This window comes from Amblyraja radiata, chromosome 10 (assembly GCF_010909765.2).
Source record: "Amblyraja radiata isolate CabotCenter1 chromosome 10, sAmbRad1.1.pri, whole genome shotgun sequence".
Taxonomy (NCBI): domain Eukaryota; kingdom Metazoa; phylum Chordata; class Chondrichthyes; order Rajiformes; family Rajidae; genus Amblyraja; species Amblyraja radiata.
Window position 1 is genome coordinate 40,035,315 of NC_045965.1, and position 15,722 is coordinate 40,051,036.

At 40.2% G+C, this 15,722-nt stretch overlaps 1 protein-coding gene and 1 long non-coding RNA gene across 4 annotated transcripts in view; one reads left to right on the forward strand and one right to left on the reverse strand.

Annotated features, from left to right (window-relative positions):
• tut4 (terminal uridylyl transferase 4) overlaps window positions 1-15,722 on the reverse strand; it is a 79,764-nt gene that overhangs the window by 60,583 nt on the left and 3,459 nt on the right. The window contains exons 2-3 of one of the 3 annotated variants that reach the window (XM_033028619.1): window positions 6,991-7,140; window positions 3,249-3,941 (exon numbers count right to left, since the gene is read on the reverse strand). In XM_033028619.1, coding sequence (XP_032884510.1) covers window positions 3,249-3,870 — 622 coding nt within the window. In that variant the 5' untranslated portion in view covers window positions 3,871-3,941; window positions 6,991-7,140. Of the gene's footprint in view, window positions 1-3,248; window positions 4,029-6,990; window positions 7,141-15,722 lie in introns of all 3 variants that reach the window. The other 2 variants (XM_033028621.1, XM_033028618.1) reach the window with 2 other exon arrangements.
• The window catches only part of LOC116977824, a 10,078-nt gene continuing 7,255 nt past the window's right edge, over window positions 12,900-15,722 (forward strand). The window contains exon 1 of the long non-coding RNA XR_004413312.1: window positions 12,900-12,911. This is a non-coding gene — a long non-coding RNA (uncharacterized LOC116977824). The remainder of the gene's footprint in view (window positions 12,912-15,722) is intronic.

Consider the following 15,722-nt stretch of genomic DNA (forward strand, 5'->3'; position numbering starts at 1 on the left):
ACATCAGCAGAACCACCAAGGGTGTTGACAATGAAATCAATGCAGAAATGACATACATTGGCCAACCTCCCCATGGAAAAACAACTTCCCTAAATATTTCAGATGGTACACTTTACCTGGCAGGCTTCACCTAGTAGGCTTCAGTATGTCAAAACAAACACAAAATCAGTCCCGACCCCGCTGTTTTTGTAACTACCCATGATCTTTACCCCAATGATCCCAACCTTGTTTCCAACCACAAAGCTACCTATGGTTCTTGACCCCTCCCCCCAGTTCTCCTGACTATTCACTAACTGCTGATATTTTGCATTCAGCATCAAATTCCATGACAAACATGATTTACTGGATACCATGGTAGAGGGTGCAATGATAGAGTTGCACCAGAGACCAGAGTTCGATTCAGACTATGGGTGCTGTCTGTATGGAGTTTGTATGTTTTCCCCGTGACTGCGTAGGGTTTCTCCGGGTGCTCTGGTTTCCTCCCTTACTTCGAAGACGTATGGGCTTGTAAGTTAATTGGCTTCGGTAAAAATTGGAAATGATCTCTAGTGTGTAGGATAGTGTTAGTGTACGGGCATCGCTGGTCGGCACGGACACAGTGGGCCGAAGGGCCTGTTTATCGCACTGCATTTCTAAACCAAACTAAGTCAGCAAACAGCAAAGTTCTGGTGTGCATATCTTATTGGTCATATTAGTACCAGTTTCAATTAAGGCAACAGCTTTCTTACTGTGGAGTCCTGGGAGGAAGTGATACAAATTACAAAACTATCACAACTCGTACTGTATTTTATCTTTTCACAATACATATCTGTAAATTTTTGTTTTAATAATTAAAATTTAAGTGTAAAGCAATGCACATTTCAAAATCAATCAAAGAAAAGCTAATTTAGATGAAACACCTATATTGACAGTTAGTCTCCAGGACTGATGAAGACATAAAAAATGTTTCAAGCATTTTTTGCTGTTTGGCACATGAAATCACCAGCTATGATTCCCTTCATTTTAAATAGTGAAACAATTATTGCCTGATTATTTTGTAACACGGGGAACAGAATAAAGCTTTTAATAAATTCTTGCCCTTGTGTCTAATAGTATCTGGTTATACACCTTAAAATAAAATAAATCATTCTGTAACAATTGAAACACTTGCACCTACCAGCAAAAATGTCATGCATTATTATAGAATGGGTCTAAGAATCTCTGCATTCTGATTGGCCAAATCAAAATCTGTTATTTTTCAAATCATGCGTCCGGTAATTACCGGACGCATGATTTGGAAAATAGCAGATTTTTATTTTATTTTACTTTCCCCCCCCCATTCTATAAAATAGATGATGTACAGGTCTATTTCAAAGTTACCATGTGCACACAATTACTACCGACGCACTCAGACCTGTGCATCATTTGTATACTTTCACATCATCAATGACCCATACAAACTGGCCACGGTCTCATCATGCTGCCACCATCGGAAAGAAGGAACAGGAGCCTCAGAACCATGATGTTCGGGTTCAATTGGAGCTTCTTCCGAGCAACCATCAGGCTCTTGAACCATACTGCATAAGTCTGGACTAGTAAATAACTAACAACTTTGTAACAGACCAGGAGGCATTGGCAGGCTGGTTAAAAGTAGACTCACCAACAAAGAATTATGAAGGAATTTATTTTGATAGGAGAATGAGGAATCATACCACAATTAAAAGAACAAAGAATTATGAAGGAATTTATTTTGATAGGAGAATGAGGAATCATACCACAATTAAAAGGAATACAGGAAGAGAAAGACATTTTTCAGCTTTCCGGCTTTTTGTGTCTATCTTTGGTTTAAACCAGCATCTGCAGTTCCTTCATACACATCTCAGAAGAATGTTAATCGTATATTGGATCCCTGGTACTGTAAATTGAGGAAGAGCGTACAAAAGCCATGTTTAACCTTTATATATCACTGGTTAGGCCCCAGCAGAAATTTTGTTTTCAGTTTTAGGCAGCACCATTAAGGGTATCAAAGCCAAAGAGAGGTTATTTTACTTACTTACGACATAGAAAGTCATTCTGCGCAACTAGTTTATGCCAGTTCTCAACAAGAGCAATCCCATCAGTCCTATTCTCACCTGGTATCCATGTTGCAACTTATTCCCTCTCCAACTTTTGTCATTAAAATACATGAAATGGAAAGTTTCAAATAATGATGAAAAGGAGTGCAGTAAGGAGATTGATAACCTCATAACCTAGTGCTAAGACAACAACCTTTCCCTGAACATGAGCAATACCCCGGTTGTACACATACACATTGATGGAGCTGAAGTAGAGATGTTTGGAAACTTCAAGTTGTTAGGAATAAATATGTTAGCAATTTGTCCTAGACCAGCCACATCAAAGCAATGGCCAAGAAAGCACACCAGTGCTTCTACGTCCTCAAAAGGCTTAGGAAGTTTGGCATGTCCCCAACAACCCTCACCAACTTCTACGGATACTCCGTAGAAAGCATTTTATCGGGATGCATCACAGTATGGTTTGGGAACAGAAGTTTGGGATCAGCTCCCAAGGACGTAAGATATTACAGAGAGTTGTTGACATGTTGGGTCGAGACTCTTCTTCAGAGTGAAGAAGGGTCGCGACCTTAAATGTAACCCATTCCTTCTCTCCAGAGATGATGCCTGTTACTCCAGGTGTCTACCATCTACCTCATTGGAGACCTTCGAACTATCTTTAATCAGACTTTGCTGGACTTTATCTTGCACTAAACGTTATCCCTTTATTGTGTATCAGTACATTGTGGATGGCTTAATTGTAATCATGTATAGTCTTTTACGCTGACTGGATAGCATGCAACAAATAAACGTTTCACTGTACCTTGGTAGATGTGACAATAAACTAAACTAATTTATAATCGCCAATTAACCTAGCTATGTCACCGTTTTCTAATGATTGAAGGTAGACTTATAAGGTAGTATTTAGGTGGACTGAACTCGTTGTTTTTTGTGGGGAGGACTTACCTGGGCAATTTTCCATATTGTCAGGTAATCTTAATGTTGCTGGGGCAGTTCTGGAGAACTTCTGCACATTATATAGCTTTTGTGTACACAGTAGTCTCAGTTACATCCAATTTGCAAAAGAACGGCAGAAAACTTCATCATCCGACACCATCAATCAGCAGATGCCAGTTAAGAATTATTCAAGAGTGCATGGATTGTATAACCTTACAGTAAATACCAGTTTTTAAATGAAACATAATGGCAGAACCTTACCAACCACATCTGCTTTCTTTTCCACTTCTTTAAGATCCCGCTTGGATTTCCCAGGCAAAGAATTGTTATCAATATTCGATTGTGCAGATGACGTGCTTGCCTCTGTCATACACTCCATTTTCATCTCTTCCTTTGGTTTCAAAGGTAAGCAATCATTTTCATGCACGGTCTTTGTACTACTGCCACAATGAGAGTTTGCAAGTTTCCCAAGAGTTTGCTGCTGCGACTTAACGTGCTTCTGTTTCACCTTTTCAACTGACGTCATCATACCAGATGTCCGGCTTCCTTGGCAGTGGTCAAGTGTACTCCATGGCCCTGAATTCCTTGAACTAGTCATACAATTTGGTATGTCCTGTTTGCTGCCCTTGCTTGATTTCACATCTGCGATTTTTTCAATGTTCTTTCTTTCTATTTGTTCTCCATTCCATTTTGACTTTTTATTATTCCAGTTTGAAACAGTTTTGCCGCTATCTTGAGAACTGCCCTCCGTTAGATTTCTGGAAGGTTTTTGTTCAATATCATTTTGCACAGTAACTTTCATGTCCTTACCTTCACCATGGACAAGCCAAACTGATTTCCCAGATATGTATGCTTCATCCTTTGCGTTTTTACTTTCTTCCATTGTTGTAATTCAAAGTATTGTTTAACAAAAGTAAATTGCTTCCTTTGTTAAAAAGAATTCCAACGTTCTTCCTTTTAAAAAAATTAAATTCTCTTAGTCACTTACTGAATGATGCAAAACTATAACTCTCAAAGAACAAGCAGTTTTTTCCTGAATTCCTGTCAAAAACAGAAAATCAAAAGTATTTAGAATTGTACTGACAATGAATATTTGGCCAATGGATACAGTCAAACATTTATGAATTGTATTAACAGTGAAGGTAGTCTGCTACTTCTTAGCATCCAAACAGCTATTGGCAGTTAAATAATTCTGTGCAGTCAAATCAAAAATCACAGAAAGAGAACAGTAAATGTATTGACCAAAAATAAAGTATAATTGATTTATCCAACGGAATCATTTATCAAGATTACTGGGACAATCTAAACTACTTCAACAACAATGACTAATTTAGATTGTCACAGTAATGAAAAATCAATTCAATTGAAGTAATTGATGATGAAATATAAATCTCATAAATTTCAAAACTAAAGGCATATTCAAATATTTTATAAATATCTTTACAAAGCAAGATAAATCAAATTAGCAGGCTTCAAATAATAATCTAAAATAAAGCCTTTACTGTTAAGTTTTCATCTAAAAGCAGATTCTTATCAAGTAAGGAGTACAATATTTCCCGAAAGGAAAAAAAACTGCTGATGCTGGTTAATACATAAAAGGACACAAAGTACTGGAGTAACTCAGCAGGTCAGGCAGCATCCCTGAAGAACATGAATGCTACCTGACCTGCTGAGTTACTCCTGCACCTTGTGTCCTTTTGTGTACAATCATTCCATCTTTCTTGCAACAAACATGCTGATGTAGGAACTTGGTATGCTGAGCAACATCTGTGGGGTGGTCAGAAAGGGACGTGGCGTGGGGGTTGGTGGAGAAGAAATTGTCAATGTTTTGAGTTGAAATCGTGTATCAGGACTAAAGGTGGAGAGGTTAAGCTAGCCCGTATAAAGAGAGAGGGAGCAGTTCGACAGAGGTGAGTAGTGGCACAAGGAGGAGTGACGGATAACTGACAATTGGAGCCAGATAGGGGAGACAAAGGTATGTGGATGATAGAACAAAACAAATGGCAAAAGGAGCCAGATGGCGAGCCAAGACTATGAAGGTGGTGGAGATAGTTAAGAGGGCGAACATCAGAAACACAAATGCTACTGGTGCTGGAATCTGATAGGTAATAAAGGTGATAATCAGAACCATTAGTGGACAGATGGAAAAAGGAGTGGGTGGAGGTGAAAATGGATGAAGAGGAACAGAACAGGGATATGGAAAGAGGACAAAATTAGTAAAACTGGAAGTGGATCGGAAAGAGTAGGAGGGAAAACACGAGGTAAGGGCTACCTGAAATTGGAAAATGAACATTCATACATTAGGTTTTAGATAACCCAGGCAGAATACAAGAAGCTGTTTCTCAAATTTGTATTGGACCTCACATCCGCAACGGAAAAGGTCAAGGATAGAAGAAAAGGCAGAGAGCTGACAGGTCAGTGTTGGAATGGGAAGGGGAGTTGAAATGGCATGCAACTGGGAACTTGGGATCACGTAGTCTGCACTTGGTCTCACCGATGTAGAGGAGGTCATCAGGAGCATTGAATGCAGTAGATGAGGAGGAGGAGGAGGAGGAGGAGGACGACCATGTGAAACTCAAAAGGACACAAAGTGCTGGAGTAACTCGGCAGGTCAGGAAACATTGCTGGAGACCATGGATAGGCGAATATCAGGTCTTCAGACTGATTTGGGGGGGGTGGGGGGGGATGAAGAAGAGAAGCTGGAAAAGAAGAGAAGCAGGACCAAGCGTGGCAGGTAATAGGTAGACCCATGCTGTTGAGTTACTCCAGCATTTTGTGTCCTTTTGTGTACTAACATCTGCAGTTCTTTGTTTCTACTGTGTGTTGCTGGGAAAAGTCCCAGGGGTCAGGAGAGGGCAGCGTGGGATTGGGATAATCAGTCCAGAAAGTCACAATGGACTGTTCCCGATTTCATGAAATGGACATAGAGAGATCTAGAAAAGGGAAAGAAGTGTTAGAAATAGTCCAAATGCATTTGAGAATGAGATGGAAGTTAGTAGCAAAGATGATAAAATTGACGAGTTGTTTCCATTTTTTTTACATTCGTTCTAGATTGTTATGAATTTAGGCAATAGGTTGTAAGACATAACTATGAATGTGATGCCTAATAGCTTTTTCTTGTAAAAAGCCATTGTTGGTATGAATTGGTCAAAATTATGTAAGAACAGAATGCTCATAAATATTCTCATAAATACTCAGCAGTACAGGAACCATCCATGAATTATTGTTAGCAAATTAGAACAATAACTTTTCAACAAAATATTTCTCACCTGCTTCACAACATTCTGTTTTTATATCAAATTTTAAAACAATTTACAATACACTGCTTCCATAAATAACATTATGATGATGAACATCGAAGGTTCAATATGCAGCACCAAAAAAAAATTGTATTTGTGTACATAATTTCCAAGCTATAACTTCTTAATCTCAGTCATGAAATTATGTGAAACTTCCTCGAAGAGGAGGAAATAAAATCAAAGAAAGAATTGCTTCTGTTCTTAATTGCTGGCCAATAAATTACTGTGGGATTTGGGGAAAACTTGGGATACTCACTTGTGCACATCGTGTAAAGATTGTTGATATGTATTCTGGAGAATAAATTGAGGAGGGAGGGGACCTAAAAATTGTACGAATCAGACTATAGTAATATATCACTAAATGATTCCATTTGAAAGTGGAAGAGTTATTAAAATATAGCACCATCTTGTCTTAAAATTACTTTGTTTCAAAATGAGAACAGTTAAAAGATTGAAAGAGTTGAAGGCTAATTAATATAAAAGAGATTTTGTTTTGCAAATGATCTGGTCTGAATTTCAGAACCATTAAAGACGTTTATCTGGAAACTATTCTTCCAAGTAAATGGGAGCACAAAGCAGATATGTCTTGCATGCTAAAATGAAAGCCAGTTTATTTTTGTTTCAAATATGCCAGATGTGTCACCAAACCAAAGTAGGATTAATAAAAAGCAGACAATATTGAACAATAATAAAAAGAAACCTACCAGTTGCATTAAACCTGATTCCGATGCATTTGAAGTAATCAATCTTTTATACAGTAGCTCCTCCCAGTGACTTTTCTGGGCTCAGGGACGGTAAAATAATTCATTGCGATTACACAACCACTGGGCCACACATACCTGTACTTGCCACCACTAGAATAAAATAGAGAGAGGTCTAACATCAATAACCAATATCTCAAACTGACCAAGCATCTTTTCACATATAAACAACATAAAAGAGAAAAAGCAATGTAATCAGAATATTCAATATCAAGAGACCATTGGAAAATAGGAGATGAAGGTGGACAAAACTAAAGAGAACATGGCAGTATATGGGATAAATGGTTAGTTCCTCATGGTAAGCAAAATTTAAGACCATTAAAAAAAGTTGTGTTCTTGACAAGATTAAAGAAGATGATATTTACATTTTTTTCAAAGATGGACAGAGTGATTGGTGAATACTGGCAATCAACATGAAGGAATCAGTGATAAATTGAAGAGAGGCAGCACAGCAGTAGTGTTGCTGCCTTACAGCACCAGAGACACGGGTTCGATCCTGACTATGGGTGATGATTTTGTACATTCTCTCTATGACCACATGAGTTTTCTCCAGCTGCTCTGGTTTCCTCCCATATTCCAAAGATAGCAGGTTTGTAGGTTAATTGACTTGTGTAAATTGTCTCTAGCGAGCAGGATAGTACAAGTGTACAGCTGATCTTTGGTCAGCATGGACTTGGTGGGCCGTAGGGCCTGTTTCCATGCTGTATCTCTAAAACTAAAAATTAAAATTAAAACAACAGCACGTTGAAAAGACATAAGATGTGAGACCACACCTCCATACTGGCTACTTCCCCTCTACTCTTCCAATCTAGATGAAGGGTCAATCCGAAGCTTTGACGGTCCATTCCCCTCCACAGATGCTGCCTAACCCGTTGAGTTTCTCCAGCTGCTCTCCATTGTTTGCTACAGATTCCAGTATCTGCAGTATCTTGTGAATCCAAGTCAACTGTAATGATTGGCAACTTTCCCCCTCGAAGGGATCTTTTATCAAAGCCAAGGAAGTCCAGGAAGAAAAACTGGCTGAAGGGTAAAAATTAACTCAGAGGCTGGTGAGAATAAAAGTAATACATCTGATAAATGTGCAGAATCTTATATTTAAAGAATCTGCTGCCTGGGTTTTGTGTTTTTTCAGATCAATATGTAACCTCAATCAAATTAGGTTTGGGAAACAAAGCGATGCAGCTAACTGTTCCAAAGGAGCAGCTGAAACTCCAGAGGGGAGGGTCCAAGCAAGAAGGAAAAAAATGAATGAGTGATAATTAAGCTGGTAGGAAATATTCAACAAATGACGCAATCTGCTAAAAATGAACTGGATAGCAGGTTTGGCAAACAGACCGTTCGTTTCGCCGAACACCTCCGCTCAGTCCGCAATAACCTACCTGACCTCCCGGTGGCTCAGCACTTCAACTCCCCCTCCCATTCCCAATCCGACCTCTCTGTCCTTGGTCTCCTCCATTGCCAGAGTGAGCAACAGCGGAAATTGGAGGAACAGCACCTCATATTCCGTCTGGGGACCTTGCGTCCTTATGGCATTAACATTGAATTCTCCCAATTTGGCTAGCCCTTGCTGTCTCCTCCCCTTCCTTAACCCTCTAGCTGTCTCCTCCCACCCTCCCATCCGCCCGCCCTCGGGCTCCTCCTCCTCCTCCCCTTTTCCTTCTTTCTTCCACCCCCCATCAGTCTGAAGAAGGGTTTCGGCCCGAAACGTCGCCTATTTCCTTCGCTCCATAGATGCTGCTGCACCTGCTGAGTTTCCCCAGCAATTTTGTGTACCTTTGGCAAACAGACCTATGGGTGAGGGATATCTTCAGATCTGAGAATGTCCAGAGCACAAAATATACATTGCTCCAAAATGAATAGATTGTGTATCCCAGAACATAGTTCAAGTAATTAGTGGGGAAAATAAAATGAAAATGAAACTTCAGAGGAGTTTAAGAGAAAATTGATGATAAATAGGGAGGGAAGGAATGAAAGAGACAAGAATGCTACCAACTAAACATACAAATGAAGGTTGAAATTAGAATGGAGATATGAAACTCCTCAAAAAGAAATGACTCTTAATAAAAATTAGCAGAACACAAGATGCATAAGCCTTTAAGCTCTGATAGCATATGGTTTCAGTTGCTGAAGGAAGTCACGATGGTGTCAACGGAACCCCTAGCAATCTATAACTTCTCAGTTCAAAAATATGCAAAATGTTCTGCTGGATTAGACAGCGACAAATCACTCTTTGTTAATAAGAATGATGAACCAAGCAACAACAGACCTGTCAATCCTCACCTAGGTTTGCACCTATTTCTCCCCTTCCCGTCCATTCTTTCCTCTAGCTTCACAATTTGCTACTTTTCAATCCTTCCATCTCACATCTTATGTCTTTGCATCTTTGGCTTTGTCCACCATCTATCTCTCATATCTCCCCTCACCCATTTCAACCTATTAGCTGCAAGATTTGTCCTGCCCCCAACCCTCCCCCCCCCTTCCAGCTTTCTCCAAACCCCTCACAATCAGTCTGAGGAAGAGACCCGAAACGTTATCTATCCATATTCTACAGAGATGCTGCCCGACCCGCTGAGTTACTCCAACATTTTGTGTCTGGTTTTGTTAAAAGTTTCACAAAGTTCTTTTGAAGAAGTCACCAACGGTACAGTTAAAGGCATTGCCATTGCCTTCTACTTTATAACATCAAGCGAAGATGTAATTCACTTTGTACTCCAGTCCCCCTCCCCTTCAGCTCATTGTCGCAGTGAGAACGGACAGCGCCCTCCATAATGTTTGGGACAAAGACCTGTCATTTCTTTATCTGCTTCTGTACTCCACAATTTGATATTTGTAATAGAAAAATTCACATATGGTTAAAGTGCACATTGTCAGATTTTATTAAAGGCCATTTCTATACATTTTGGTTTCACCAAGTAGAAATTACAGCAGTGTTTATACATAGTTTCCCCATTTTAGGGCACCATAATGTTTGGGACACATGGCTTCACAGGTGTTTGTAATTGCTCAGGTGTGTTTAATTGCCTCCTTAATGCAGTTATAAGAGGTATATCAGCACCTAGTCTTTCCTAGTCTTTACATCACGTTTGGAAACTTTTATTGCTGTTTATCAACATGTTTATCAAAGTTGTGCCAATGAAAGTCAAATAAGCCATTATGAGACTGAGAAACAAGAATAAATGTTATAGACATCAGCCAATCCTTAGGCTTACCAGAATCAACTCTTTGGAACATAATTTAGAAGAAAGAGAGCACTGGTGAGCTTATTAATTGCAAAAGGACTGGCAGGCCAAGGAAGACCTCCACAGCTGATGACAGAAGAATTCTCTCTATAATAAAGAAAAATCCCCAAACACCTGCCCGACAGATCAGAAACACCCTTCAGGTGTGGATATGTCAATGACCACGGAAGATTTCATGAAAAGAAATACAGAGGGTACACTGCAAGATGCAAACCACTGGTTAGCCACAAAAATAGGATGGCCAGGTTACAGTTTGCCATGAAGTACTTAAGAGCAACCACAGTTCTGGAAAAAGGTCTTGTGGACAGATGAGACGAAGATTAACTTATATCAGAGTGATGGCAAGAGCAAAGTATGGAGGAGAGAAGGAACTGCCCAAGATCCAAAGCATACCACCTCATTTGTGAAACACGGTGGTGGGGGTGTTATGGCCGGGGCATGTATGGCTGCTGAAGGTACTGGCTCACTTATCTTCATTGATGATACAACTGCTGATGGTAGTAGCATAATGAATTCTGAAGTGTATAGACACATCTTATCTGCTCAAGTTCAAACAAATGCCACAAAACTCATTGGCCGGCGGTTCATTCTACAGCAAGACAATGATCCCAAACATACTGCTAAAGCAACAAAGGAGATATTCAAAGCTAAAAAATGGTCAATGCTCGAGTTATCACGTCAATCACCCGATATGAACCCAATTGAGCATGCCTTTTATATGCTGAAGAGAAAACTGAAGGGCACTAGCCCCCAAAACAAGCATAAGGTAAAGATAGCTGTATTACAGGCCTGGTAGAGCATCACCAGAGAAGACACCAAACAACTGATGTCCATGAATCGCAGACTTCAAGCAGTTATTGTATGCAAAGTATATGCAACAAAATACTAAACATGACTACTTTCATTTACATTACATTGCTGTGTCCCAAACATTATGGTGCCCTGAAATGGGGGGGGGGGGGGACTATGTATAAACACTGCTGTGATTTCCGCATGGTGAAACTTTAACCACATGTGATTTTTACTATTACAAATCTCAAATTGTGGAGTACAGAGGCAAATAAATAAATTATGGGTCTTTGTTCCAAACATTATGGAGGGCAGTGTATGAGTTTATTATCCCCATAGATTGAAACTCTGATATTCCACTATCCAACTAATTGGGAATCCCGAAGGTAGATACAAAATGCTGGAGCAACATTGGAAACTTTTAGAAACAGATGGTCAGGCAGCATCTCTGAAGAAAAGGAATAGATGACGTTTCGGGTCATGACACTTCTTCAGACTCAGAATCCGGAATCCCGATGGTTCAGCATCTAGCTCACCAGGTGCTGATTCCCATATCGCCTCTGACACACCAACGCCTCCATTCCCCTGCTCCTCCCAACTCAGCATCAAACTACTATGGACTTTGTCTAAGGTTGCACAACATACTTTGGCTTGCACTATTATAGCCTGGTCACCAAGTATAACTAATAATTCATTGCATTATTGTTCATATATTTGTTGTGTTGTTGCATTTAATGTGGCTGCAAAGTTGCAGCAAGTAAGAATTTCATTGTTCCAGTCCCAGTGCATATGAAAATCAAACATTATTTTAACAATGAAAGTTTTGATTCCCTCTGAGACACCAGTTCCTGGTTCTCCGGCTCCCTCTGACACACCAGGTCCCCGGTTGTTATGCTCCCTCTGACTCCCCGGGGCCCAGGTTCACAAACTCCCTTTGAAGCATCTGGGCCCCAATCCACAGGCACCCTCTGACACACTAAAGCTCCGAATCCCATGTTCACTGACTCGCAAGTCCCTAGTTCCCATGCTTCCTCTGACAACTGGAAGCCCCACTTCCCATGCCCCTTCAGAAACATCAGGACCCCGATTCCTATGCTCCATCTGATACACCGAGGTCCCGGTTCCCTTGCTGCCTCTGACACACTGAGGCCCTGGTTACCAGAATACATAGCATGCAAGTCAGCTGATAGCATGTGGATATGATTCATCCTGAAACATGGTTAGTGATTGTTGTCATCAAGAAAATTTGAAGTACCATCTTACTTTAGTTTGAAAGGAGTTCAAAAGAACCAAAATGGAATCTTAATTGTCATTCCATAGGGTCATAAATGATTTGATGATCATCATCTGCTGTCCATTCTGTATTCCAGCAAGTTAATGATGACAAATCAAAAGAATCAGTAAAGGTCGGCTTATGATGGGTTCCCCCAAAGAATTAGGCCACTGATTGAAAAACTAAGCAGCACGATTGCAGGATAACGTTTCATGAAATCTATTCATTAACTCTCCTACTGTATGATGAGGAAAGGGATCTGTTTTATTGCAGATGAATGATAACAATAGGAAAATAATTTTGTGCAGTTTGGCTAACACCAAATGCAACGAACTATACAAACTGTAGGGGTGGGGCAGGAAATTGGAATTGACACGTAAGTTCAGTTATGATTTAAATGAATGCAAACAATTCGAATAGGCGGTATAGGTTACTCCAGTTATTTCTTATGAGTGTTTGTCCAAAGCCGAGCCAGAACATGTTACTTTATGTAATGACTTTCTCGGCAGTTTAAATAAATCAAAACATTTCTGACGGCATGACGGTAACGCTCAAGCAAATAGGTGAGAATCATATTCAAGATGATAATTTAGGTTAATAGCTCATATAACCATATAACAATTACAGCACGGAAACAGGCCATCTCGACCCTTCTAGTCCGTGCCGAACACGTATTCTCCCCTAGTCCCATATACCTGCGCTCAGACCATAACCCTCCATTCCTTTCCCGTCCATATAACTATCCAATTTAGGATAGTTAGGAATTTACAATTGCATGAAAGAAGACACAGTTGTTGTTGTTGTTGATGAAGTATTCTGCCAGTTTTCACACAATGTTCAAATATCAGAAGCTAATGCAAGGAGTACTTTGGTCTCATGTAAATATAGTAATGGAACATTCTCTTTCTTCGAGTCGGCAGCATTGGATTCCTACCTCATTCAGCCAATGACAACTGAAACACTGGCATTAAATACTGGATTTATATCCAGTGGAGGCATGTGTAAACATATCCTGTGTTATCCATACCACACGAGTTAAAATCTGCCTTCTCAAATGATGTGAAAGGGCATACTGATGGGAATAACATAAAGTGGATGGCTTAGCAAATGTGAGCAGGGACAGTGAAAAAAATACAGGAAGCCATTAACAAGTTAGCAGAATGTCTGGGAGATATGATTTAATGAGAATAAATGTGAGGTGATATTTTGGGAGGAAAAAAAATGAATGGATGGATATGAAATAGAAAGACCCTGCATAGTCAGACACATCCAAGGGCTTAAACACAATTTTCAGAATATTTAAATGTAGGTATTATAAAGTACTTTTATAGGAAAATAAGAGTAAAGTGAACGTGGCAAATTTGTATGACTTTTGATGGGCACAGATAGAGCTTAGCTCGCCTATTATAAACAAAACAATAAAAATCTTTCTATTGATTCAAAAGTATAATGCCAAGCTGTGGTAAGATAGGAAATACCAAATTTTAATTTTAATTTTTTTAATTACAGTGCAAAAAGCACCAACTTGTAAGTTTAGAACCAATAATATCAAAAAAGCATCTCAATGTGCTTCTTGGAACCACTATCAAAAAAAGCCAATATCAAGGCTGTACAGGAGATATCAAGTTATAATGAGCAAGCAAAGGTTGAGAGGCAATGAGGATTTGGAATTTCAGAACACGTTCTTGACAGCTGAAGGCACAGTCTTTGCAGTGGAGTGATTAAATATGGAGATATACAGGAAACCAGAATTGAAAGATCCAGATATTGCACCAACTAGGGTTGTATGAAACCAGAGAGAGATCAGTATTGCTGCTCCTCGACCTACAATGGGGTTACAAACGAAAATATCGGAAGTCGAAAACGCATTTAATACAATTTGATCACGTGACCGGAAGTGAGCTGCAGCTTGCTGCCGTTACCCAGCGTTTGCACCATCGTAAAGTCGAAATATCGTAAGTCAAAGCATCGTAAATCGGGGAGCATCTGTATACGGTTTCAAAACTCTGCTGTTGCATAAATTGGTGCTAGTATAGTTTAGGTGGAGCAGGGGTAACAGATGAACAGGTCTCTGTACAAGTTAGGCCATACACAAAGTTCTGAATGGTCTTAAATTAACAGAAAATAGAACGTGAAGCCAGACAGTAGTAGTTAATACTGGATCTAATAAAGATATGAACAATGGATTCGACAGATAAGGCTGGAGTCATGAAATGTTATAGAGTTGGACTAAGTGGCCTTACGTATGCCACAGATAAAGTACAAAAATCTCAAATCAGTTTTATATATGATACCAATGCCGCCAATAGTTTGGGTCACTTTTCAAAGGGAGGGATGGAATCGGCAGCTACAGAACATATGTACGCGAAGCGATATGTGCAGTTTCCCTAATATTTAACAACAAAAAAATCTGCTCATCAATCCTGAATTTTCAATAATAACAATTTATAATGGAGTGGTCAGATTGGCAGTGATATATTAATCATCATCGACGGTCACTCGAAACGAGTATGACTATCCTCTCCTCTCCATTGGGGCATCTACTTGTGTATCTGCAAATGTCTGTAGAGGCCGATCCGCGATCCACACACCTTGGAGCAACGTGGGCAGTGGTTGGTAGTCGTCGAGCCCCCTTCTCTCTCCTTACAAAGCTGTTGCTTTGTCTCTGCGACACGGCGTAGTTCCATTTCGTGATGTGCAGCTCCTTCCTGCACGGATTACCTCCAGCAGCCCCTGTCCAGTGCAATGTGCTCCCAGTTGCTGGATGTGATATGGAATTTCTTCAGACTGTTCTTGATGTTGTCCTTAAAGCCCGTTGGGGGCATGCCGACCTTCCTTCAATTGATAGTACAGGATTTGTTTAGGGAGACGTGTGTTGGGCATGCGGATGACATGGCTCGTCCATGGAAGTTCGTGCTGCATTATAGTGGTGGTGATGCTGGTCATGTTGGCTTCCTCCAAAACACTGATGTTGGTATGATTGTCCTCCCAGCTGATCCTCAGAATCTTTCGTAAGGATCTTTGATGGTATTGTTCCAAGGTTCTCAGGTGCCTGCTGTGGGTGGTCCATGACTCAGCTCCATACAACAGGGTGGACTTTGTAGACCAGCAGTTTTGTTTGAGCCTTTAGGTCTCGGTCTTCAAAGACTCTTTTCCTGAGTCTGGCGTAGGCTCCGCTGGCACAACTCAGGCGATGGTTCACCTCAGTGCCAATGTCAGCTTTTGAGAAGAAAAGAATGCTGCCAAGGTAGGGGAAATGGTCAACGTTTTCAAGAGTGGTGTCGTCCACTTTTATAGTGGGCTGGGTAGACGGCTGGTTGGGTGGAGGTTGATGTAGGCCCTGGGTCTTCTTGATATTTAAGGCTAGGCCCATG